This window comes from Fusarium falciforme, chromosome 4 (assembly GCF_026873545.1).
Source record: "Fusarium falciforme chromosome 4, complete sequence".
Lineage (NCBI taxonomy): Eukaryota > Fungi > Ascomycota > Sordariomycetes > Hypocreales > Nectriaceae > Fusarium > Fusarium falciforme.
Genome location: NC_070547.1, coordinates 3,567,737 through 3,593,688, shown reverse-complemented (window position 1 = coordinate 3,593,688; position 25,952 = coordinate 3,567,737). Strand labels below are relative to the sequence as shown.

The 25,952-nt window shown below is 55.0% G+C and overlaps 5 protein-coding genes and 1 pseudogene across 6 annotated transcripts, besides 1 other annotated feature; 2 read left to right on the top strand and 4 right to left on the bottom strand.

The window, feature by feature from the left end:
* Window positions 1-1,062: 1,062 nt before the first annotated feature.
* NCS54_00581600 (Hypothetical protein) lies at window positions 1,063-2,814 on the bottom strand (the record flags this gene model as incomplete). Its single annotated transcript, XM_053151302.1, has 1 exon — window positions 1,063-2,814. The coding sequence occupies one exon, from the start codon at window positions 2,812-2,814 to the stop codon at window positions 1,063-1,065; it is 1,752 nt and encodes a 583-aa protein (XP_053007277.1).
* A 1,095-nt stretch (window positions 2,815-3,909) lies between these two features.
* NCS54_00581500 (SWR1-complex protein 5) lies at window positions 3,910-4,917 on the top strand (the record flags this gene model as incomplete). The annotated part of the gene is made up of 2 exons (XM_053151301.1): window positions 3,910-4,217; window positions 4,269-4,917. 2 exons carry the CDS (start codon window positions 3,910-3,912, stop codon window positions 4,915-4,917), a joined length of 957 nt encoding a protein of 318 aa, XP_053007276.1.
* A 325-nt stretch (window positions 4,918-5,242) lies between these two features.
* NCS54_00581400 (Hypothetical protein) lies at window positions 5,243-6,255 on the top strand (the record flags this gene model as incomplete). Its single annotated transcript, XM_053151300.1, has 3 exons — window positions 5,243-5,519; window positions 5,569-5,657; window positions 5,713-6,255. The coding sequence occupies 3 exons, from the start codon at window positions 5,243-5,245 to the stop codon at window positions 6,253-6,255; spliced, it is 909 nt and encodes a 302-aa protein (XP_053007275.1).
* Window positions 6,256-6,752: 497 nt separating this feature from the next.
* On the bottom strand, window positions 6,753-9,078 carry NCS54_00581300 (Transcription factor steA; the record flags this gene model as incomplete). The annotated part of the gene is made up of 5 exons (XM_053151299.1): window positions 6,753-7,056; window positions 7,113-7,196; window positions 7,247-8,752; window positions 8,806-8,905; window positions 8,961-9,078. The coding sequence occupies 5 exons, from the start codon at window positions 9,076-9,078 to the stop codon at window positions 6,753-6,755; spliced, it is 2,112 nt and encodes a 703-aa protein (XP_053007274.1).
* A 9,012-nt stretch (window positions 9,079-18,090) lies between these two features.
* NCS54_00581200 (Coronin) lies at window positions 18,091-20,339 on the bottom strand (the record flags this gene model as incomplete). The annotated part of the gene is made up of 8 exons (XM_053151298.1): window positions 18,091-18,921; window positions 18,971-19,085; window positions 19,132-19,168; window positions 19,216-19,637; window positions 19,702-19,854; window positions 19,908-20,050; window positions 20,139-20,227; window positions 20,306-20,339. The coding sequence occupies 8 exons, from the start codon at window positions 20,337-20,339 to the stop codon at window positions 18,091-18,093; spliced, it is 1,824 nt and encodes a 607-aa protein (XP_053007273.1).
* Window positions 20,340-21,256: 917 nt separating this feature from the next.
* NCS54_00581100 lies at window positions 21,257-25,856 on the bottom strand (annotated as a pseudogene). The gene is made up of 5 exons: window positions 25,800-25,856; window positions 25,596-25,745; window positions 22,550-25,541; window positions 21,768-22,501; window positions 21,257-21,715 (listed from the first exon to the last, which is right to left on the bottom strand).
* Window positions 21,257-25,856: a sequence feature.
* Window positions 25,857-25,952: the final 96 nt, after the last annotated feature.

The window sequence follows — 25,952 nt, the reverse complement described above, 5'->3', positions numbered from 1 at the left end:
AGAGTAAATATCTCGATGTAGTGACGGCTACCTATGTTGCATGTCGTGCGAGGTATTCGCGGCCGGTGGTCGTCGCGCAAGCCGCCTAGCGTATCGGGGGTTGTCGCGAAAAGGAAAAAACGTCTTGTTCAAGAAAGTAGGAGCGAAAACGAGCGCGTCGAGGTCGGAACGGAAAGGCAATGGGTGGGAAAAAAGTTGTCAGGATGGTCGAGGTGAGAGCGACACGTCGTGGAGGGCGCGTGGGACAGCCTTGGCGTGGACCGCGGCCTCAGAGTAAGTAGGAGCGCGGCGAGAGTCACGAGAAGGACACTCGAGGCTTCAAGAAAGGTCGAGGACTGAAAGGAAAAGTGTGTGATGTGGCGACCGGGCGCGTTTGGGGCCGGTGCCGGGGATCGGGGCGGCGTGCAAATCGCGTGCAACACGGATTTGGCGACTTCTCGAGATGGGAGCCGATGGTTTGAGAGGGCCCTGGCGATTTTTTGGATGCGCGCACTCGCCGGTTGATGATGGGGGAGTAGTGAAGACACAGCTGGACAAGATGCGGCGTGATGGTTGGTGCGGTATTGAGGCGGCTGGGCACAGTATTTTTCAGCACGGCCCCCTGCAAGAGGGGACCGCAAGCATGCAGGCTCCAATGGGGCCTGAGGCACCCAGGATTTCTGTATTAGATAAGCAATATGATGCTTCTGGTTGGCTAGTTGGTTGACTATCATTACAAGCACGTGACATCCCCAAGCACCCTCGCGCTGCTGTCAGGGTGTATTCTCCATGGTTGATATTCTGAAGCACAAAAGATATCGAGCAGGTGTCCGTTTGGAAGCGAGATCGTCGCCCTCATTCTCACAAACACTGTGGCTTCGAGCTCCACAAACGGGCGGGTGGAAAACCAATCCTGCCTGGCCTTGGTTGCAGATTCCTGGAGTGGCTGCGCCCCGGTGCTGTTACGGAATGGCTCAAGGCATGTTACACGGAGCCTAGAAAAGAAACTTCTTTGGTCTGGACTGTCCGTTTGCTGGACTCTTGTCCCGACGGCAGGGAATTGGTCAGGATGCATCAGCGCCCTCACCTCTTGAGCCTCTTCTTGTCAGGGCCCGCTTCCTCCTCGTCGCTCAACTCGGCGTACTGAGTCTCAGGCTGCGTCTTACTCCAGGCCTTGGTGAACATGGGATCACTCTTGGCCTTGTCAGCGTACTTCAACAAAGCTTCTCGTGGATCCTCGTGCAGCATGCGCGCAAGTGGGATATTCTCCACGACATGCTTCTCGTCCGGCTGGTTCTTCTGGAAAGGCGTCTGCTGGGGAATATGCGGTCGTCGTGGATCCTTCGATCGGCCTGATGCGGTAACTCCAGATTTCCTTGATCCCCCCATGGCACCCGGTGTCACAATAGAATCGCCGGATATGCCAAGGGACTGGTCCATCGTCAATTCAGGGTTGTCGTCGATATGGCGCTTCTTCGGGGCTCGCGACATGACATCTACTGCTCCTCGAGTCGACATCTGGGGGTTGTACAAGACGTGTGTCTCGGCATTAGCTGAACCTGTGATGATCTGGTTAATCTTGGGATGCCAATCCACTGTGATGAGGGGCGATCCAGGCGTTATGGGAGTGACATGTTCCGCGCGCAGATTGCCCGGGTTCAGAATATGGAGATGGCCTGTGGCCGAGCCTGTAATGATGCTTGTCGAGTTCGGCGCGTATTTGATATTGCTCGTCGGGTAGTGATCCGAAGTCGAGGGGTGCGAAACCGTGACGAGAGGTTTGGTGAATTTGCGAGTATCCCAGAGCTTGATCAAGTCGTCGCCGCCTCGCGTAACCACCATGCGACCATCTGAGGAAATATCAATGCCGCTGGTCCATGTCTGAGGCTTGTGGGCATCGCGAATCTCCCCTGCCGGTCGCGAGAAAGGACTGTTGCCGCTGTACATGACGAGTGAGCCATCGAGAGCCGCCGCGACGAGAATATTGTTGCCTCCCTGTGCTGGGGTTCCCCATGCGACCGCGGTCATCTTGGTACGGCCAGCAGAACCTGCGGCCTTGGACTTGAAAACGACGACATCCCTCTGCTTCCGCTTGTTGTTGATGTCCCAGATTCTGAGCGTGCTATCCGTACCAGCAGTGACGCAAAGGTTCTTGTCAGTGGGATGCCACGTCCCTGTTGAAATCTCGGAAATGTGACCCTTGGTGTTGTTCATGTCACGAAGATACATATCTCCCTTGACAAACTCTGTGATAATGTCGCCGTCTCGAGACATGATCTTGGCCTGCGGGTGCGCGGAAACGCAGAGGAAAACACCTCCAGCGAGAGGGTTGAACTCGATATGGTGGATTGGGTGGGATTCGGAGCTCGCTGCTGACGCCTTCGTCTCGTAGGGATCAACGGTTCGAAATGCTCGCAATGTGGTCGGGGTCATGGAAGCAAAATCGTGAAGCTTAATAAAACAATCTGTCGAAGCGGTCGCTAACCGTCCTCCCGCAGGATCCAGGGAAACAGTGGTTACTGCGCGATCGTGGGTCTTGAGTACGAGTTCGTGAGATACGGGAAATTCATCTTCGTCGTCAGAATCGTCCGAGTCATCGCTGTCGTCGTCGTCGTCGCTCGAATCCTGCTTCTTCTTGGGTTCCTGGCTCTTCTTGCCTTGTCCACCGCTGGCCTCGGGCGCGCTTATGGGCACCGTTCTTCGACTCCGGTCGATCTGGGCTGCGATATCGGCTTCCTTCGACTTCTTGCCAAATGACGTGGGCAGGAAAGCCCTCATGGGATCGTCCTGGGCCAGATCAGGCACCTCGACCTCGAAATCGTCGTCGGAACTCATGGCGGGCAGCTCGATTGCCAGACGCCAAAGAGGGTAGGGGAAAAGAGGAGGAGGGAGGTTACGTGGGGGGGCGAGGGAGGGTGGGCGAGATTTAACAAGTGGCAGGCAGGCGGGTGGTGGCCTTGTCAAGCGGCTTTGCCAGGCGACGCTGCAGTGGTTGGGTTGGGCTTTGCTTTGCTTTGCATTGGGAAAATGTCTTTCGTCCACCGCCCCGATTATTTTAGGCGTTTGCGGGGGTGAGATGGTAGGGATGGGTTATCATCTCATCAACTGCCGATTCTGAATCACACTCTCGAAAACTCTGCGAGACCACTGGTTTCCATGTGACGGCTTTCTTTTGGTCTATGTAACCTGTCGATTCACTATCCTGGACGTCGTACCTTTGATACGAGTCTTGAAACTCAAGTCTGGCCTCTTTTTGATCTCTGGTGATGTTTGCAATCCTGAGTTGTTCACCAGACCGCCAGGTGGAGTCCCTTCTCTTGGTCCGGTTTCTATTGACATGCCACGACGCCACGTAGATGGTGTCACTCTGAGGATTCTTCCGGCTAGACCTGGAGCACACCGTAAGTTACATGGTCAAGTCTGTACGCTAAGCTGGGGTTCTGGTTTTCAAGCTTCGCGACCTTGCTTTCCCTCACGAGTTCAACTTGATCGGCGACATGGCGCACTTTTTTCATTTTCATTTATGCCCCGAGATTCTCGACGACTGCTGTTAGAAACGTTTGAGGGACATAAGTTAGGTTTCAGGTTCCTAGTTGGGTAGCGGCGGAGGGTGGAAGTTGGTCATTCACCAGGTTCAGAATACGACAATCCGCGTGAATCACCCCCAGCCACACAAGACCGACAGAAACTCAATAATCCTCTATAGCGATATTTGACTAGTAATTTTCACAATATGGCCATGAAAAACCACAGTTTCCTCCATTTTATCCCCTATTACTTTAACTGATCTGTCTCGGTCTCGAGTTGAAATAAAGCTTCCTGATTGGTCACTCACCGATGCCGGCTCCGTAGCTTGGCGTTCACCGAGAACCCGTCACTCTAGACGCGAGTGAAACTTCTAGGCAGTTTCTTCTTCAACATCACGTCAAAATGCCACCAGATCCAATTCTAGACGAGGACGAGCAATATGCTTCCTCCGAAGACTCCGACTTCGCCCCAGATGCCGCGCCCGACCAGGCTTCCGACCATTCTGGCTCCGAAGACGGTGACGACAGACCAAAGCGACCTGCAAATAGCCAAGAGGCCGACGATGCGGGCTATGATAACTCGGGCGACGAGGCAATCATAAAGAGAGGAGAGAAGCGACGCAAAAGGACAAAAGGGAAGGGGGCCCACGGCGACGAAGATGAAGGGGGAGAAGGTGGCTTGATCAAGACTCGAAGGCAGCGGGCGGCAGAGTAAGGTGCTTTTCAGAGGTCAGAAGGCAGGATTTGCTAACATTGGCACAGGAAAGAAGAGCGCAAATATGCTACGAACAACGAACCCGTCACCGTCGATGTCGATGCCCTCTGGGCGCAGATGATTTCTGGAACCTCTACTGCTAAGAGCAAGGCCGATAGCTCGAATGCGGACACGAAAGACGCAGAGAAACAGGGCGAAGATGGTCAACCAACAGCCGATTCTTCCACCGCCGATGATCCTTCAACCATGATACGGATCAAGCGCACATATAACTTTGCCGGTCGGGTACACACTGAGGAGAAGCTCGTCCCGCGCGACTCGGCCGAAGCCAAGCTGTATCTCGCATCGCAAGACCCCGAGGCGCCCACGGATAGCTCAGCAAAGCAAGCCCCGAGAAAGGCCTTTCGATCAGCTTTCGAGCCCCGAATTGATATTCTACCTCAGCGAGCAGATCTCAACCTCGGCATGGCCGCACGAATCAAGGCAGGCAAGGAAGCCCAGGCCAAGAAGCTCAACGTGGTGGAAAAGAGTCGCATGGACTGGGCCGGCTACGTGGACAAGGAGGGCATCAAGGACGAGCTCGAGTTGGCGGGCAAGTCGAAGGACTCGTACATGGCCAGAGAAGACTTTTTGGCCAAGAGCGAGGCTCGGAGAGACGAGGAGTCAAGAAGAGCAAGATTGGCTGGGAAAGCCTAAGTTTTTGTTCAGCATTACTGGCGTTGGGGATAATGATACCATGGGTCATGTCATGTACAGCAGGGAAGGATGGCTGAACTTCAGGTCTAAGCTTCCCGAGAAAAGCACATATGTATAATAGACTTTCTTTACGCAATTAGGATATGAATGTATCAAGTCAAATTGACTTGGTCTCTGTATAACTCCTGGGAGTGGCTGTCTTGATGTTATCATATCTATGGTGGGGCAGCCTTGCAAGGCTGAGAAACACCACCCAAAAATTTCCATGTCGACACCCGCCCAGCCTCTTCCTTCACCAATCCACAACCACCAGATTTTGCCCAGCATGGCCGTTCTAGGCAAGCGCAAAGCTCGCTCCGAGCCCTCGATCTCCAAGGAAGACGCCGCTGCCATTTTCCGCCGGCATTTCGAAGCACAATTCGCTCCGCTACCTGGCGCAGATGTCGAGTCCAAGTCAAAAGCTACGAAGCGCGACGATGATGAGGATGCAACCAGCGTAGACAGCGATGAGGAGGTTGATGATGAAGAGGAAGGATCCGAGAACGACGATGAATGGGGTGGTCTCTCGGACGATGAGCAAAGTGAGGAGGAAGAGGAAGAGGGTGAGTCTCGCAAAAGCAGCCATGGCGACAGATGGTTAACATCAAGCAGAAGTTCCAACGATAGAGGTCGTAGATCACTCAGGCGCACAACCACCTAAGCCGACAGCAATGTCAAAACGAGAGCTCAAAGCGTTTATGGTACATATCCAGCCTCCCTGCGTATTCAGTCCTCTCAACTAACACATCTACTCAGTCATCACGTCCCCCAGACCAAACATCTCGCAAAACCGAACCATCGACAGCGCCTGCAACCTCCTCTTCATCTACACTCCCCGAAGATGCCCCCTCTCTCCTAGCCCAAGATCTCGAACTCCGCCGACTCCTCGCCGAATCCCATCTCCTCGCCCCGGCCATCAACGGTGCAGGACATGCTGTTGCGGCCAAGGCCTTCGACGCCGGTCGCACTCGCAATAAGGCGACTGATCTGCGCATCCAGGCCCTGGGATCCAAGATTTCTATCCACAAGCAGGAGAAAATGCCCATGAACATGCGCAAGGGTATCGTTGCCGCGGCGGGTGCACGCGAGGCAAAGCGCAGGAGAGAAGCCAAAGAGAACGGAGTCATCCTCGAGCGCGAGACAGGCAAGAAGAAAGGGCGCCGGGAGAGGAAAAGGGACTTTGGTGTGGACCGTCCTGGTGTGGGTAGGCTCAAGGGAGCCGAGTTGCGACTCAGCGACAGAGACATCAGGGGTATCGAAGGGAGCAGAGATGCATTTGGCAGAAGGGGAAGAAGGTAGACATGGGCCGAGTCGTCTTCACATCACAGGCTTCAGGTGCAGGATTATAGAGTCAAATTGCACAAACATAGTTCTCTCTCTCTAATGTGCTGTACATTCGACCATGTCTGGTCAAGAACACATGTTCTCAAGTCTGATGTCGAGACATTTTGTCTCTCCCGAGAAAGGATGGCAACCATATATATACAGGTTGCGTCCTCTTCACATCCCGTCTCAATGCAACACTGTTCTCCTTCATATCGCTCAATGCCCTCAGACAGGAGCTTTTCCCTCAGGCCATCCGAGCATAAATCTATCAGGTTCTCATCTTTTAACCTCCGGATGAGCGCTTTGAACCGAAAATAAAATGAGAATAAATGAAATGTAAAGACAAAGGAAAGTCCAGCGTAGGACGAAAGAATACCCATTGCAAATTCGACCCATGAGTAAAGCCATAAGTCCCTTGTAGTCATAACCCAGGTGCAAATGAAATGACAAATTCGTACGTCAGTCAACCGTTACATCATACCGCTAGCATTGATAGCTGCCGGCTGGCTGATGGTCATGGGCATGCTAAGAGTTTCAAGGCTGTTGAACGGTTGTGTGGGTGCCATGGTTGTGGGTGCAGCTGTGCTGCTCGATGGTGGGGTCGAGCGGTTGGCAACAGCGTTGAGAGAGCCGGTAACGTAGGCACTATCGGAGTGTGGTGAAGCCTCCTCCAGTGAACCGAGGTGGTCCTCGCCAGAGAAGTCCTCATCCTCCTCACCAGAAAGGTTGAGAGGACCTTCGGTGCCGTCTTCGCGACCGTGAGTGCGCTTGTGTCTAAAGGGGGTGTTAGTCTGGGTAGCCAAGTGGGATCTAAGAGCAAGGGAACATACTGTGCCAGATTGTCTGATCGAGAGAATGCCTTGCTGCAGTGAGGGCAGATATAGGGCCTCTCCTGGGTGTGAGTGCGCACATGTCTAGTTCACCAGTTAGAATGGCTTGGATAATACAGGACAGCAATGCCTACCGCTTAAGGTGCTCTAGGCGCTTGAAGAGACGGCCGCATGTGGGGATGGGGCAGGAGTGAGACTTCTGAGGGTAAGGTCCAACCTCCATGACAGTGGCGGAACGAGCGCGACGGACAACACCACCGCTAGGGGCAGGGACAGATCTTCGCTGCTCGCTCATAGAACCTTCACTGGGAAGCTCCTCACTGGCCAGCTGGGGGAACTCTTGCTGGTGCATTCCCATGGGGTTAGCCACGGGGCTGCCTTCAACAGTGGACAGGGGGGTGCCGTGTCGGGACATGTCCCTGTGGTGCTGGCTGTTGACCGAGACTGCTGAGGCACTGTAGGAAAGACCAGGAGGAGAGTTGTCCGCCGACTCATCGCCCTCGGCGACGGGTCCAACGGAAGCAGACACAGACCGACGAAGCTCAGAGGATCTGTGGGTGTGGGTGGCTGCTGGGGCCGAAGCAGCCGGGGTAGGAATTGCCGACATAGTTGGGGGGATGGATGAACGCCGTCTTCTCTGCTTATATGTCGGCGAACCTTCGATCACAGAGTAGACGTTGTTTGTACCATAGGGACGGGAGAACTGAGGTCCAGCCAGGTTTGAAGGGGGTAGCTGGACCATACCGTTGAGGCCACCCATGCCGGCCATGTGGTCAGGGATGGCAGAGTACAAGCCAGTCTCCTCGTTGGCGATGTACGCAGGCTCAGCAGAGATGCCCAGCGCCTGCTGGGGAGGCGTGATGGGCTCGAAGGAGATCCCTCGGTTGCTGTAGTCTTCGTATTGGGAGGAAACGAAAGAAGGGGCTGGCGAGTACTCAAGACCATAAGCGGGCATGGAGGCGTGTCGCTGGTGACCCTGCGAGATGGGGACACCGTTTTGGTTGTACTGGACACGGGTGAAATCAGGTTCCCTCTTGACGGGGACAGGCTGGGTCATCGGATTGGCGACCGCCATCGTCCCATATGGTACCATTGCGTCCATCCCCTCCGCCAAAGGGGGCATGGATTGGGGCATCATTGTCGGGGGAGGCATGGAGTCCATCGCCCTCATCACTGGGGACGTGGACTGAGCCTGAGAAAAAGAAGCTTGTTGGGCGCTGAAGGAAGATGAGTTGGCTTGCTGGGCCTTGGTCAGCTGCTCATAGAGCGACTGAGACGAGTCGTATTGGAACGAGAGTGCGGGCTCGCTGACGGCGACAGTGGTGGCTTCCTGACCCATCTTCTCGCGCTTCAAGTCGCGCTCCAGCGCGTCAAGGAAGAGGCGGTCATGTGGCACGCTGTACCAGTAGAAGACCTTTTGCTTCTTTTGGGTTCGGATGCAGTTGTTCTTGTAGAGGAAGTCAAGGAAGGCGCTCTTGGGCTCTTCCAGAGAGGCATCGGTTCCTGACTTGAGGTTTCGGAGGTCAGAAAAGATGCCTTCCTCGAACTTCTTGGAATTCTTCACGGGGCGGCCAAAAGCCTGGAATCGAAAAGACAAGCATCGCACAATGTCGGTGCCGGAGATGTGAAACAGGTTGTTCCTGCGCGCACAGTTAGTCACCCGGCCGAAGCGCCCGAATTCTCAGCTACCTACCAGAGAACACAGGACACATATTCGCCTGTTGGCAGAAGAAATCGGCGAATGTACTGGTCGGGCTGCCAATCGACGGGAGCGGAGATGAGGAAGTATTTCACTGAGTACAGAGTCAGCTCGTGTGACTGAGGCAATTTAGTAGCAGCCAGACTCACGGTTGTCAACCTGCTGCAGCGCGACCTGAGCATCATGAGGCAGAGCTTGCTGAGCCTCAGTGCTCAACATGAACGTCTCAGGCTTCTGAGGAGCCATGGCTGAGTGTTGTGAATACATCCTGTGCTGTCTTGGAAGAGATGTCTGGGATGACGTGACCGGGCGGCCAGTCGTGTCGTTGGCGCTCAAAGGCCCGGGAAGGTTTTCGAAGCGATTCGGTGCAGTTCAATTGGATCGCAAGTTGAGAAGCTGTTGTCGACAAGCAAGATGTGATGAGATGAGTGTGTCGATTGATGGCGATTGTGGAAGGAGATGGTCTGGCGCAGCCTAGATCCGAGTGGAAATAAAGATGATTGAGATGATGCGTCTTGACCAAAATTCGAGACCAGCCCGGAATAATGGAATCGCTGCGCAATGCGATTCAAGACCCAGCTACTACGTCTAGCGAACGAAGCTGGGAGGCGTCGAGGGAGCAACCGTCAAGGCGTTTGGGCGATGGTGGGGGATCGAAGCCGCTGTTTCGCGCGAAACGAGGGATCGAAGCCGGATTAAAGCTGTAAGCGAACAGGAGAAACAAGAAATGAATAAAAAGGATCAACAAAGCCGAAGAGCAATGTTCATCAAAGCGAGCAGCGACCTCGTGATGGTGTAAGAGAAACGAAGGACGGCTGACGACGAGGAGTCGCGTTGAAGATGAACCTGGAGCGTCGAGGGGGGGAGGAGGCTTCTGTTGAAAGGGAAGAGAAACAATAAGTCTGAGGGCGACTCCGGAATGGGGCCGCGGAGGATGTGGAGCGAGGGGGGGGAGGAAGGGAGAGAAAAAAATGAAGAGAAAACAAAACGACAGAGAAGAGATTTCAGAGAGGAAATCCGAACGGGCGGGCGAGGATACACGGGGGTTTAATGAGTTGTTGGTGGTGGGAGCGTCGCGCGCGGACGGGAGCAGGTAATAGAGGGCGAGAGGGAGACTGGACTGGGAGTGGGAGTGGGAGCGAGAGGATAAGGCAAGGTACCTTTAGTGCAAGCCCAGGCGCACCTGCCCGGGTGGGTTGGGATTGGATAGGCTGGACTGGGCTGGGCTGGATGGATGGATTGGATTACTACCACCTCGAGCACGCGCCAAAGGGCGAACGACGGAGGTTGCGAGCGAGGGCGGGAACAGAGGAGCAGCCACATACCACGCACGGTGCTTTTTAGGGGAGTGAGGTGGGATGGAGGGTGGAGGGGGAGGTACCGCAAGTACCGCTCAGTTTTCCAGTAGCGGGAGCGGCGGGCCTGAGCCAGAGCAGTCCCCGTCGTGCCAATGAGGGATACCTGGCTGGGGCGTATCGTCTGTCTGGGGCATAACAAGGCACAGTGCGAACTCGGACAGTCCTCTTTTGTTCTCCTCCACCTCCACCATGGAGGCCAGGCCGCGCCCGCCAACTTGGATCATCACGCTTGTTTGCTGCCATGCCATGCCGCGCCTCTCCACCCACCACTAGATTTCCATCGAGAGCTGCTGCTTGCTATAGCCCTCCCTCCCATGTCATTAATTCAGTCCCTCCCTCTCGTCCGCACTTATACCGCTAGCATTGATCTCCTCTTTGTCCGGATGATAGAGCCCCTGGTCATGCAAAAACTGGGCCGCCTTGCTTTTGGCCAGGGAGGTATTGCCCATGGCCGACAACAACAAAACACCAGCGAGCTAGGTACAGTGCCGGCGCCATACAGTACGACGCCATGAGCTTGTTGTTTCTTTGGGGCCGTCGACAAGAGGCTCGTGCCCCAACGCGTTTGGCTCCAGTGTCATCCTTTTTGTGCCTCCAGTAGTGCCTCTGCACAAATTCCCATGCCCGGAGACCACGACCTGGGCTTGGGAATCGGCGCTGGGGCGCGTGGGCCGGTGGAGGCACCCGAGTGTTTAATATCGCCGGTATGTCGGTAGGCGGAAGGCGTCGAGGCAAATCTTGGGTGGCTTTGCTGGGTTCTTCGCTGATGACCGAGCACACAAACCTGGATAGCACAGAAACAAGACTTCCCCGGCGGCACACGATGGATCAATCGAGGTGGATGTCAACAACACCAAACCAGGGGGTTCGTCATTGGCTCCCCTTATTACCAGGTACGACATTGAGAGAGCTGGTGCCACGCCCCTGCTTCAACAACCCACACTCCCTTCTGTGTCGGACGAGACTGACTGAATGGGTTTGGGGCCGACGGGGTCGACAAGGATGGCGGAAACAAATCCAGAGTTGCATCTGCTGTCTAGCAACTTGGGGCTGCCATTTTCTTTGCTGTTGTTGATCGATGTCTCTCAGTCATTACAACGATGGAGACAGTCGGGGGATGAGGACTGACAGAGCAGATTCCAAAATAACAAAGCTTGTCGTCTGAAACCTGAACCAGAAGTGGTTCATGGGCTGGCCGCATCGTGCCGCCTGTCTCAGCCCAATAATTGGATCCAGAGACCACTCTGAAGCCTAGCTCCAAGATTCCCAGGGTCAATCTAGGCCAATCTCCAGGCCGCTGCATATTGTCCAAACGCCGGGGCCAGTTGGAGCTGGTGAAGGGCTGTGTGTGTGCAAAATAAGGTAGGCGGCGCATGGCCATCTAATCGACGGGGAGAGATCCCATATTGCCCAGCATCGAACAACACATCTCCTCTTCTGAACACCGCGCAACCCGCCGTGTGCGCTCAAGTTGGCTCAAAGAAACATACCCACTTGTCAATACATCGGCTTCTCAACCGGCCATTTCTCGCATCGACCGTGCCAAAGATTAAGACTGGGGGAGTGGAGTATACGAGATTGGCAAACCAATGCTAGTCTTCAAGAACGAAGCCATCGGACTTGTTAGCGTCGTCGGCCAATCCTAGACGCCGTCTTCTCTCATCAGATCAAAGAGGTCAAAGTTTCCCGCAGATACCAACAAGACAAGGTGGCTTTTGCCAGGCCACGAGCTCGCAATCTTGACGCATTTCCAGCTGGTCAGGCTCGGAATCAACAACATACCGCGAAATGCGGGTTGAAGATCAAGGTTACAGCTAAGAAGAGCTGGGGGCTACCGGACCTCGCGTGGCCTCCCCCAACGTCACGGTGTCTCTGCCGTCGCTGGGCAACTCCACTACGGATGTTGCTCTTGTCTTATTACAACATGAGCAGTCCGTATTAGTATGGTGACAACGCGAGCAATAGAAGTCGGGTTAAGCTGCCCCTTGAGAGAGGTCGCGTCGGTCGAGAAAAGGGGGATAAGCAATGTCTCTGGATCTCGCAGACCATGTATGCGGGTGTTTGATTACCTAGCACAAGCTCAAATTATCTCTCGGTTGAGCTGAGGTCCAGGCGGAGATGGAGGAGGGTCTGTTCTCCCTGCGGCACGAGCATAACTAACTGATGAAGCATCTGGTTCAAGTCTGACATGCTCAGAGATGAATCAGTCAGCCATTGCGACTGCATATGCACGACATAAAGGGTTTATTCACAAAGGCTTGTGCGAACGACGAAGCATTGACTCTTGTTCGGCTGCGCTAGCTGGGTTATACAAGAATCCATGTGGAGAAAATCGAGCAACGGCCAGCCAGGTGTAGGTGTCTTAGAAGTGACTCTGCTCCCACGTTTCTTCCAGACATTGCCAGATAAACGGCTCTTCAGATCATGTCCCAGAGAGTCACGACTCAGTCGGTAAAGGGACTTCCCAACTCGGATGCCCGACGTAAGTCGACATGGGCATCATGGAGGGAATCAGGCCATGGACAAGCCACTAGCCGGGCTAGAAGGTGGTAAACGCATTCTAAAGCCGGCCAGCGGGGAGATGCACCCATGGATGAGGGACCAGGGCAACCCAGGCTTGACAAACAATCCCCCACGGTGTTTGGCGATCCCTCGGAGCGTGGTTTCCACCGTGTGTGCCGTACGTACTATCTCTCTCTAATGTTCTACGGACGCGTTGACGATGACAGCCCAGCCTTTGAAATTACCTTGGGCCAGCAGCAGAAGGACACGTCTCGATGTCGACTTTTGATTTGGTCCCCATGATGGCTGATGTGGCGGGTGAGCCAGTTGTTGAAGGTGCTTCGCTGCAGGACAGGGATGGGCTTTGAAGATTCCTCCATCAAAAGGCCGACAGAAACAGGATGACTGGCACGCGCATCCCTGTGGGAGGCTGTGTCGACACGGGGGAAGGGGTCCCTCATCAAGATGAAACGCGCCCGCAGGACTGCATCAGAAACCTCGTGCTCGTTTCGACGCTGGTGCGCTAACAATGCTGGGCTTCTGAAACCCTCACACCCTTTCAGGCTCCCAGTTTCCAGCACCCAACAGCATTTCACTGGATATCCTGGGTTCTGCCAGCCAGTGAGTGGTTGGGCTGCTCGGCTCTGTCGACATGATGTCGAATCAATGGTATCGCAGGCTTCCCGGGCATGGCATCGATTGGATGGGAGGTGATGGTTTTGTGGACCAGTCCCTTGGATGCACACCAGCCGGTCAAGGGTTGGGAAATGTCCAGACGTGGATTTCCCTCCCTCCGCTGGAAAGACGACGACAAGTCATGGATGACTCTGACTCTGTGAGCAAGCCACTCAAATCCAATCCATGCCAGCCAGACACACGAGAAGGATTTGACAAAACATGTCCGTAATACTGTGGCGTTGGTTGCAAGACAATAGGAGATCACAGCACACTCGATCAGGTTGCAGATGAGAGCATGGCACACGGTGGGAGAAAAGCCAATAACGGCCTGCCGGCATCCAAGGGAGACAGCCGTTGGCGTCATCACATGCTGGTTATTGGAACCTTTTTTTTCTCCTCTGGGGCCTGCAGCAATGTGGTGGGACAATGAATGAGTGAATGGCGAGAGTCGATATCCTGCAGTGTGCAGTTTGCTGATCACATCCTTCCCTCACTCCCCCGCTTCTTGGCCAGCCTCATTGACTCGAATTTCTCACGATATCACATCCGCCAAAAGAAGCTCGCGATCCAGGAACCAGATTTCCTGGTCGGCGGCAAAAAGGAGCCAGAGACAAACGGGATGGGTTTGCATGTGGTCAGGGCATGGTAGCATCGGCTGCGACACCATCTGCATTGCCCCTGAGCAATTTTAAAATTGCACTTGGGAAGATGGAAGCGACCCGACGACTCGACTCGCACGTGAGAGAAGCATGATTCGCGCCGTTGCGGGCCGGGTGGGTTTGTGTGTCTCTGTGAGGGTTTGTCTCTGCATCTGTCAAGCTGTCTAGACAGAGAGAGTCGCTGCTGGAGACACGCACGAGTCGGTTCCAACGTGGTCGAAGCCCTAGCCTGGGTTCAGGTCCGGCACACGCCGTTGAACTTTTGGATCGGCATCTCTGGTCTTGTCTCATCTGACACAGCTCAGATCTGGCTGGCGTCTAGCCCACCAATGCCACCTCCAGCGGTGACAGCAACTGGGCCTCGCCCTCATCCTCGTCCTCTCCGCCTGAATTCCTATTCCCCATCTGCTCCAGAGAGAAAGAAAAGAACCTTGTCAACGGGCCGCCACAACGCTTCAACGCTGGCGTTTCAGAAGCTGGTGTGTGCCCAAATTTAGGTTGAGCATCTTGAGACATCCAATCACATTCCTGAAGAGCTTCCCTGTCGGCGATACGCAGCGTTTCTGTAGCGAGGGGCCCCTCCTAGGCCCGCAAAAGTGGCCCAGTTTGAGCCGTGTCTCGGGCTGCTGATTGGCTGCCTCAGGTTCCCACACCAACTTTCATCTTCATGCCTTCTCACCTTGGCTCTCGCTCACTCTCCAACCTCTTGCCATCCCATCCCATCATCAAATCAACCTGAGCCAGAAATAGCATCCCATCACGACAGCCATGACCAAGGTGTAAGCGGTCGCCGATCGGGCTGTGTTTCCGGCGGTGGATCGCTTCTCACCAGGGTTGCTTTGCCTTGCCTTGCTTTGCTCACCGCGGAATCACATCGTCATGGATTGAGTGAGAGAGTGATCATGTTGATGAGAGATGGATATCAACTACACCCCTCTCACACACACGCAGCGCTAACTGGCGACTTTGGTCAGGGGGCTCCAGAAAGGGCCCGAATATCACCCATCTACTCCAGACCGAGCTCGAGCTTATACCGGGCTGGCGCTTGACTCGCTGCGGGAGGAGCCAGAGACAGCTCGCTAGCATCTCCGTTGCTTGCTAGACTGGGTCCCGTGAGGCTGGAGATGAACCGCTACGGAACTGTGACAACCCGGCGCTCTGGCCGAGGTCAGTTCTAGGTTTCTTGCAGTTGCTGCTGCTGCTGCTGCCCCAGCCCGAGTTTTTTTTTTGCCCATCTAGCGTCGGATCTTGGCTGGGTTATCTCAGCGGTAGAACAGACTAACAACCTGAAACAGACCAAGCACGAGCCCGAGATCGAAACAACGGCATTGTCCTTGGCCGTCGTTGCCACCACTACCGTTACGCTCTGCCACTACTGCAGGTACTCACCAAAGGGAAAGAAGTTTCTTTTCCTGCGAGGGAGTGGCTGGTGAACTCGTCAGTTTGTGCTAGAGTTTTCGTCACAACTCTCCCTCTTGTCGGAATCCCTCGGGCCAACACATTCAACTGTTTGCCTCTCCTGATTTCCAGCACTGAAGTCGGTTACGGCCGGTCCGACAGATAATCACATCTTGCTCGGGGCCTGTCCCATTCATGTCATGCAGAGGCCGAAACCGCGAGATACCCCCTGCTCCCAGCTCCCAGAAGCTGAAACGTCTAAGACCCAGCCACAGGTTCTTCCAGAAGATCTTGAAGCAAGCACTTTACTCAACCGGCTATCAAACCTCTCGCCTCCAGGTTTGTTTCTGGGGTATCAGGGGGTTACGATCCGGTTGACATTCCGCTCGACCTTGCAGATACGACCCGTCGATGGCGCAGCAAGGCACGGTGCCTTCCAGCTCTCCCCTTCCCTTCCCTTGACTCGTGCCTCGGCGTCCAGGTGAGCCCTGATTGTGGGTTGTGAGGGTCTCCTCCTCACGCAGTTGAGCCTAGTGGCGAGTGACGGGGCGCTCTCGACTTGCAGATGCTCCCTTGACGTTGAGCTAGTGAGGCCAGCAAGGTCTGGATAGCTCCGCCGGCTTGGCTATTCCTGTCCCCGAGCGCCCTTTTCAGGAGCCTGTTCTCCCAAAATGGAGTCTTTTGGATATCTGGGTGCAACCTCGCTCGAGCGAACGAGATATCTCAAACACGATGCTATGACTCTGGTGTTTGATCGCCACCTGTCTCCGTGCCGAGATCTAGCAGTTCCAGGTCTAGATGCCGGTCTCCGGGACAGGTGCGTCGTCGGAGGGGCGACAAGAGGGCATCGTGACCGTTGACCAGGACCCTTCTCGGCCGCCTTCGCCATCTTGTTTTTCAGCGCCACTCTATCGTGATCTAGCTCAACCACCCCCGCCGCAACTGCATTGTCAAGCGGCCGGGAGTCCTTCTCGATCCAAGGACGGATCCGAGCCTGGACCGCACGTTCCATTGAGACCCCCTTATTGTGAAACAGGTCAACTTGCAGAGCTTCCTCAAACAAGCATCCCCGGCGCCATGGCATAAGACTTGCCAGCGGTAAACCCACAACCCTGCTTGCCCCGACTGGCTGCCTGCCCGACGGCGGCAGGTCCGTCACACATCGCCTCGTTGCTGGACTGGGTCGCCACTTGGAGGAGTGTCAAGAGAGGGGGGCGGGGGTGGGATAGACTCGCAGGCCGTCGAGCTTGTCTATTCGATGGATGTGGGTATTCGTGATTCAGCTCTCGTGGCTTGATCTACGTCCACAGTGTGTGCTTCGCTGAGAGGTTGACGGGGCGTGTTTCATAGGGCTTGCCCACATAGAGAGAATTCTCCGAGTGGGAGAGGCCCATGGCAAGGGCCAGGCGCGTAGCCGTGGTGTAACAGACAGAGATAGACATTTTAGCATAACTCACCGGTAATAACTTTACTCGCAAGGTCGTATCTATCAGCAAAGGTTCCTGCAGTAGTGTATGGTCGGCCGCTAGATGGCAGGCTGTTGACGGTGAGAGTCACGACGGTGGAGCGCATGATGGGACATGAGCGTGCCAAAGCGCGGCTACTGTTACACTGGATGGAACATGAGGGGGTAGTCATGCTGGATCAAGATGGATCTCTATCATGTTGGAATAATGGCGACAGATGTCGACGACATCTTGTACGGCTGTTGTTGTAGTTGGTGGTGTAGGGTAGCGAAATGAGATATTCATACCTGACTCGACACGATGAATTTTGGTTATTTTAGTGATGAAATGGCTATTTACCTATCTCATTATAGCTCTATGAACACTGTTTTCTAGTTTGTGTTGACCTGGGAATTTGTTATTTGAGTTTGTTGTGCTATGTAGATAAATCAGACTGACGTTGGAATTAACATTGTTAGTTGGCAACGCATGGAAGGGGAACCAACAACCCTCCATCACGTCAATAGTCAAAACCAACCACAACTCAAAATGAACTTGTTGGGTAGTGGCGCGTTTAAAATGAAGAAACTGTGTGCCGAAGAGAAAGTAATTGAAACCAGCCACAAACAAACTTGACCCAAAAGATCCATTCACATCCAAATGTCACAAGAGCCAACGGTACCCGTGGCCTTGGTACCGAGTTATGTCTTTACAACTCGGAAGCGCACTGCCTGCAAAGGTGATACTCGGCTGTCACGAAAGGAAACAATGAGGATTAGCGTCGGTAGTTGTCAAACCGTCGCAGTGCGGGTTGAGACATTGTGCGACAAGCTTCGCGGGGAAACGAAGCAATTCTCGACTCCCATCGCCCCATATGTCGGATGATAGATATAAGAACGATCTCACCCATGAAGCTGTGGACAAAGCGATCACAAATTGTCTCGAGTCTGAGAGTTCAAACTTGCGCATATACGAACATGATTGATTCAAATGCTCACGTCGTCAAGTCTACCGATAGTTTGCCAGATCAAACCGGGTAATAATGACTCAAGGGTATATCATGAAATCACACATGAAGAGCCGAAACAATCACGAAAAGGACGGGAATACTCCAATGGGGACATCAAAATGCAGCCTTTTGAACACCCTATATACATATATTCGCTACAACAATCCACCCAACATCATAAATCTCCAAGCCGCTCAACAAGTCGGCAGAAAAATTGGCAGTTTCCGGGCTCAGGACCTGGCCTCCTCGAGCTCGAGCTCGAGCTGGCGGATGCGCTCACTCTGGTCCTGGGAGCCCGAGCTGACCTTGCGCTTGAGCGCCTCGACCTCGGCGGCCAGGAGACCGATCTGCTGGCTCTGGGCACTGATGAGCTTGGTCTGGCCCTCGAGGAGCGACTTGATCTCGGCGAGCGAGCTGTCGCCGCCGCTGCTGGGTGCAGGAGCAGCAGAGGATGACACGGTGCGGGAGGCCGGGGCCGAGGAGACGGGGGACTTGATCGGGGAGGCTGGCTTCGCGGTGGCAGCGGGAGTGGTGGTAGCGGGAGCCTGAGCGGGAGGGACGAACTTGGCCACGGGGGCGGCATGACGTTGAGCAGGGCGCGAGACTTCCTCGAAGCTCGAGGTCTCGTCCTCGTCATCCTCTTCCTCCTCGTTGTCTTGGTACTTGGAGGCCATGGCGGAGATGGACCCCTTCTGCTCGTTCATGGCAGGGGGAGGAGATCGGACAACGGGAGCAGGCTTGGGCTCCTCCTTCTTAGGCTCCTCCTTCTTGGGTGCGGGCTTCTCAGCCACGGGAGCGGGAGCGGCAGCAGGGGGCTTGTAGTCGGAGGCAATCTCCTTGGGGGCACCACCCTCATAGATGCTCTCGAGGTCAATCTTGTTAGGGATACCGGTCTTGCCGTCGAACCACTCCTTGGCGCTGGCAGCAGGGTGGATGCCAGTGGCGGGAGGGAAGATGTCGGCTTGGAAGGTCTCGGCGCGTCGAGGCACAGTGAAGGAGATGGGCTCAATGTAAGAGTCGTTGACCGTCTTGTAAGCTCTCATGACCTCGTTGTCGTGCACCTATTGAGAGTGAGAAGTGTGAGAGTGTAGTTATGAAGGAGAAACCTACATTGATGCCTCGTCGGGGCATAAAGGCAATGCCGCGCTGAGGGTCGCCAGACTTGTACTCGCTGAGGAACTCGAACTTGTCGTTCTCATACTCAAAGTATCGAATGTTGCCGTCACTAAGTTTGTTAGAAGCGTACTCAGAGAGTATATAACAGTACTCACCCCTTGCCAGCAAGGTACAGGCAGTTTGAACCATCATCTGTCAGATGTTAGAAGCTGGCGCATCCACAATGTCGAGAAACATACCCCAGAAAGGCATGCAGACACCAGAGATGGAGTCCAGCATGGTGAAGCCGCCGATGGGCTCAGTCCTGCCCGGCTCCCACAGGGCTATTTGACGTTCGCTCATCCTCGAGAAGCCAGTGGTGGCGAAGCGGTTGTGCTCGCCCATCCAGACAGCGCGACTGTTCTTTGCGCCACCGTGGCCGGGGGCCTCGTGGACGGGCTTCTCCTGTCGGACATCCCACACCCGGATCTTCTTATCGCGCGAGGTGGTGACGAGCATGCTGCCGCTGGCGTTCCATGACAGGCTCTGGACGATGTCGTTGTGCCGGAGCACCAGGGGGGACTGGCCCGTGCCCACATCCCAGATCTTGACGGTGAAGTCGCCCGACGCCGACGCCAGGATGTTCTCGGCCGAGGGGTTGAAGAGGACCTGTCCGACCTTTCTGGAGGTGGGTGTTAGCATCTCGTGCCTGCGCGGGGGGTTGTTGGGAAGTGGGAGGGACGAACCTCGAGTGACCAGCCAGCTTGCTCACGGGCGCAACGTCGACGATATCCTCAGCGTCAGTGTGAAGGGTAAAGCCCTTGGGGACCTCCCAGATAAAGACCTTGCCATCTTCCGACGCAGAGGCGATGATGTTGTCGTTGAAAGGGTTCCTCGGACTACGTCAGCATCTTCGTCCGGGGGTCGAGCTCAGGGGGAGGAAAAAGCATACCAATCCGTGTCGAGAACAGAAGCGGTATGTCCGCGAAACAGCGGGATCTGGTCGGGTACCTTTCCTCGCTCGCTCAGGGGGATGACGGCGAATGCGCCGCCGCCAGATGCATCCCAATTGACTGAGAGATACTCGGGGTTGACCTATAGTGATTCCCAACCACCCCTATATCAGCCGGTGGAACCATGGATGGATGGCAGCAGCGCTTCACGGGCGCGCGCAAAGACGCACCTTGACCAAGTTTGTGTCCCAAGCATTGCGGCTGATGTGGATGTTGTCGTAGCAGAATTCCTTTCTCGTCGACTTGCCAAAGACGTGTCCTGGCGAGCGGCGTCAGCATGCGGATGTTTGGCGCAACGCAATCTATGCGAGTTTGCGCCCAGATTCACGGCACGTACGGTACTTGGAAGCCCGCACAAAACGGCCAGCCATGATGGAAGACGGAGGAGGGGTCGGTCGAGTAGGTGATGAGATGGGAACGCAAGCGCAGCGAGAGTCGGCGTCGTTTCACGAGGGAGCTTCAACTTGGGCAAAAGATGCCGTAGGTTGGTTGTAGGTTGTATGTAAGATGGATGGCAGCTCAGTTCAGCTCCAGTGTGTACGTACGTAGCAGGTAGGTGGGTATGCCTGTGCAGCACAGAGGGTCCGGGTACCTAAGCTACAGGCTTGGGTACTACGTAGTAGGTGTCGTATTCCAGGGTTGAGCCACTGTAAATCACGCTGCGCCTCGGCGAGCTCCCCACTCCAAGCCCAAAGTGGATCGAGCCACTCTTCATCCATGGATTGCTCGCATGAGGAATGTGCCAAGGGATATCTTGTTCTCGAGTCACGTGCTCACCCCAACCTCCATCATCAACTGTTGGTTTGGTAGACACAAACACTTTTGCTCATTCTCTTCGTTCTAAGACATTCATTATAATCCTCATGTTACAAACAGAAATTCCTAGACGCGCAGTCGCCGGGTGTCTCCCAAAAAAAAACAACGAACCAGTAAAACACAATAAAAAAGAAACCTGATCCCTGCCGACGCCTGTAAGTGCATAAACGGCTCCATGCTCCCCCTTTCCATCCTCATCCAAAGGTCAAACACAGCTCGCCTGACTCCAAACTAACTCGGACTGTGCATACTTCATCAAATTAATACCACAAACAATGCTGGAATCAATCAATCCCCTAACCTTGTATACCACCCAGAAGAAGCGAAGAAGAGCAGAGAGGTCTGTCTGGCATGTCTGCTGTGGGTCCTGAACTCCTGGCTCAGGCTTGTCTTGTCGTCTTTCATTTGGCGCTCAGCACCTTTTCTCATGCTCGTCCATGTCGTAACCGCTTAATATCAGGGCATCATAGTCTTAGAGGAACATGCTCTTAGGTCGTGAGTTCACTCGGCGACCCGATGCTCGTCGGCGCAGCTGCTCTTCTCGTCGAAGAACCAGCTGGCACCACCTGGATCGTGCCCGTGGGCCTGAGGCGTCGTCTTCAGGGCTGTCACGGCCGACAACGTCCGAGAGCACCTTCATCCAGCCTTCCTTGTCTTCGGCGGTGTCTGCGTAGAAGTCGATGAGCTCACCATTGTTGAAGCGGATACGGAATCCCTCCTCAACAAACATGTAGCCCTCTTCATCTTCCGCAAAGGCTGAGCGACGTCGTCGGCCGCCCCTGCCCGTTGTCTCCTTCTCCGTCAACGCTCGACGGTCATCGATCAACCGCTTGGCATTAGCCAGGTTGATGGTTGCTCGAGGCTGCCGGGTCGCCTCATGGTAAGCAGTGAGCTTGGTGCCAACAAGCTTGAAATATCGACGGCGCCAGTACTGGATTCATGTTAGCTTTGAATGTCACAAGGATTCAGGATATATAACTTACAGGGCAGTCGCCACCTTGCTGGCTCAGATGGCCCTCCCAGTTGCGGGACATTCTCTCCTCTGCAGCCTTGAGTTCTCGGATGCACGAGTTCATGCTCTTGGGCATATCCTCATCCGTCGCGTTCTTGGGTCGGGGGACGAACAGAAGCTGGAGTTCAAGCTTTCCAACCTTGTAGGGGGCGCGACGGACAACCGCCGTGTTGCCACGCTTGCTCTTCACACTGGAGGCGAATCCAGCCTCCTCTGTAGCCCACTCGTTGAAGCAAGCAACCTCAGCCATGTAAGGTCGGCCAAAGCATCGGTTCTCGTGCTCTCGGAGGCAGACATATGCCCTAGCGAAGCTGCCGTCCTCCGCAGCCAGAGGCGACAAAAGCTCATACGCTGTGGGAGGACCAGTGCGCTGCTGCTTGACTTGTGCATCTCTCTGCATTTGCAGAGCACGCTCCTCTTCCTCTCGCTGGCGGAGCTCCAGCTCCTTGCGCTTCTTGGGTGACGCAAACACTCTGCTGAAGGTTGACGTCTTGTGCTTGTGCACCTTGGCTGCAGGAGGTGGTGGTCGAGCACGCTCAACTGGCTTCTCAAGCTTGACATTGAGAGTCAGCTGGAACTCAAGGTCGTTGGGAACAACAAGCTCAAACTCCTGGCCGATGGGTGCGTTACGCGCCAACTCAAGCCATGCGGTCGTCACGCAGTGTACACCGTTGTCTAGAGTGAGGCTGAACCAGGTACGTTCATCTGCTTCTGTTAGATATAGTCTTTCAATGCTCAAGGGTTGCAACTCACTCTTTGGAAGGGGAAGATCAAGGTCCTTGACGCCCATAACCTTGACGAAGAGACGACCCCTCTCTCCGCTGTCTGGCGTCGCCATCTCGAGACCAAAGTCTTCCTCGTGAGCCTGGGTAACTGCTGTCGCATTGCTCTCCTGTCCGGGCAGTGGGGGAGCGGGGCCGATGCTACCGCCCACGCGCTTCCGCACACTCCTGGGGCGCGGCTTGCTGTTCCAGGGCTCGACGATGCATGACATGGGGCGATCCTGCTTAACGGGTGAGTTACCGGCCGATCGGGCGCCTCGAGGCTCGTCCGTGTCCTTGTCACTGGCGGTGACAAGCTTCGTGTTTTGTCGCATGAGGTAGCCGCGCTGACGACGAGAAGTCACGTTAGCATTCAGTTCTTTAGTCTGAGGTTGATTGGTGGTAGCAGACGCTTGTCTGCTGGGGCTGTTATTGTCAAGAAGGGATTGTTGAACATAGGAATCGTTAAAAGCAACCTTTTGTGCCTCAATGACTCTCTCAAAGTCTTTGTCGAGGCTGAGTCCGAGGTCAAGATCCAACGTCAAGCTGCGGTTCTTGAAACTGGGGTGTCGTTCAATAAACTCGTCGCCGGTAACCAAGAGACCACTGTTCACGTCCTTGGACAGTCGCTTGCTATGCTTGTCCGGGATCGGTGGCACGTCGGGCACCTCCATGCTGACTTGTCGGCGGGCTTCTCGCATCGAAGCAATGTCGGAAGGTGTATTTGAGAGCCGGGTCTTGAGCTTTGAGCCACCCGTTGCCTTGATGGTAGCGGAACGCTCAGGAATAGCAGGCGAGATCTTCACCTGGGGTTCCTCATCCTCAGATACATCGGCGGGAACGGGATGATGGATGACCGACTCCGGGGTGCTGGGACCATCCTCGTACTCATCCTCGGGCTCACCCCATCCAGTGCCATCATACTCTGGCTTCGAGAGTGGCTCAGGAGTGAATGGTCTTTGCAGGAAAGCATGGGCATCGGCCATCTTGGGAGCCTCTGGCTCGGCCTTCTTCTCCTCCTTAGCAGGCTCTTCCTGTTTTTGAGGTTCTGGCTCGGGCTCAGGGAGCATGTATGACTCAAAGTCTCGCGAGAATGAAGCATCCTTGCCATCCGAGCTAAAGTCTGGTAGAGATTCATCCAAACCGCGCGGCAGAGTGGGAGTCGTGGCACGAGGAGTTGTGACCTCGTCTCGAACCTCCTCAACGACAACCTTCTCGGTCACCTTCTCAACAACCTTCTCAGCAGCCTTCTCGGCCTCGGCAGTTGGAGTTGGCTGCGCCGGTTCAGACTCAGAGTAATGGCTCTCGCTGTCAGTGTCCGCATGTGCGTGGAGCATGTCCTCCTCGAGCTCCTCGTCCTCGTCAAAGTCCAAGTCGGAGTCCTCATAGAAGTCAATCTCATTCTCAGGAAGTCGGGTAATGATGACACTGCCCCCTTCCTCATCCGAGAGATCGTCCATAGAGTCCTCGGTCGATGGGATGGGCACATCAGGATCCAGAGGAATATGTCGCTCAGGGCTCCTGCTGGGGCTTCGTGAACCAGGAGGAGACGAGAAGATGTAGTCCTTGTCCTGATCCGGAGTCTTGTTTCCATTGTTGACCTTGCGCATGATAGAATCACGCGAGATGCGAGGAGGAAGCTGGTAGTCCTCCAGGGCAGAGATGTCGCCAACAGCGTCAGCATCATCGCCCTCAAGGGTCTCGGTCATGCTCTTGGTTGATTCAGGCTCGGAAATTGGACTGCTCAGTCGCTCACGGCCATGAGCCCTACGAAGGCGTCGCTCGCGCTGTTGCACCGCGGCGCTCTTGCCGTCACTGTCATCAGACAACATCATAAGTCGAAGTCGCTCCTCCAGAGACATTCTAGTGTTGCCGATATTGTGGATGTCGGACTTGCTGGTGGCAGAGGCAGGAGGGGGAGACGGCAGATTTCTATGCGAGCCAAGCATCCTCTCTGCGGTCGCTGAGAGTCCAGGAGACGCGGGAGAGGAAGGGGCAGAGTTGTTGCGCGAGTGGCTAATGAATCCAGGGAGAGGTGGTAGTGGCCGATGCTCTCCGCTCGAGGTACAAGAATCAGTGCGGATGTGTGCTGGGCGGCCAGCGGATGCAACAGAAGGTGCATTTTCAGGCATGGGGCTGCCATCATATTCGCGAGGTCCATCGCGGTGCACCAGTGGGCTCTCTCCTCTCCAGTCATCAGGGCCGACAACAGGAGTCTTATCCGTGTCCTCGAGCGACGCATCGAAGCTGTCACCCTCAAGATCAACGTGCCCAGGGTCGTAGAGCACGTCGTCATCATCGTCATCGTCAGACTCATAACTTCCTTCCCGAGAGTTGGTACCAATGGATGAAAGGTCAGGGGTCGCCATCTCGTATTCGTTGATCTGGGGAGGTGCAGCGTCAAAAGTCACGCTCTTCGCATGACGATGCAGCGAACGTCCCGGGGGCAGCTCATGGTCGTCGCCAGGTGAGTCCGCAGACCAGGTGCCCGTCTCCATGTCGAAGCTGCTCTTGTATCGATGTGAGAGAGACGACTTTGTGGGCGATACTTGGTCTCGACTCGGGGTAAGGGGGCGGTTCGGTGACCCAAGAGACTGAGGGATGGAAGATTTGGTTGGGCTCATGGTGGGAATGCTCGTCTTGCTTTCGCTTCGGTTGTGGGCGATAGATGGGCGTTCGTTTGCGGAAGCTCGGAATGAGCCAGTCGATCCGAAAGCGTTCCCTTGGACCTTAGCGAGGGGTCTTTCAATCTGAGGAATCCGAGTAGGATCATATTCCTGCTTCTGCTCAAGAGCCAGAATATTGCTGTTCCTGACTCGAGAAGCTCTCTGGAGACGCTCGATCGAGGAGCGGCGGTTTGGAGATGGGGAGCCTCCTCGTCCATAGAAGTTTTCGGAGTTGCGGTTCTGCCAAAACAGTCGTGGGGACGACACAGACTCAAGCGGCGATGACTGGAATGGTGAAGAATCGGGGTTTCCTGACTTCTGTTCCACGTGTGAGCAAGATGTAAACAATGCAGAGCCATGTTTACAACGTACCTTGGGGGAGCCGTTGGACGGCTTGTGCCAGCTGGGGGAGTTTCGCCGCATCTCGGTCGGCGAGAGCTCCGACAGCGGGCGAGGTATCCCACTCGGCATCTTGGAGGGAGATGTGTTTTGGGTGTTCTTGGTGATGCGCAAAGGATGCACCTGTGCATGTTTTGGTCAGAGACAAAGAAGGGCGAGTGGCGCGGGCCAACATACCTGTTCAGTGGCCATGCTAAACCAGTTGGTTGATGGTCTTGTCGTGTTGGTGGCGGACTATCAACGCATTGGTATGCGGAGAGGAATACAAACAAAGAAATGTAGAGGGTGGGAATGTCGCGACTCGGCGTGAAGCTGCCCAGGTGGGAGAAT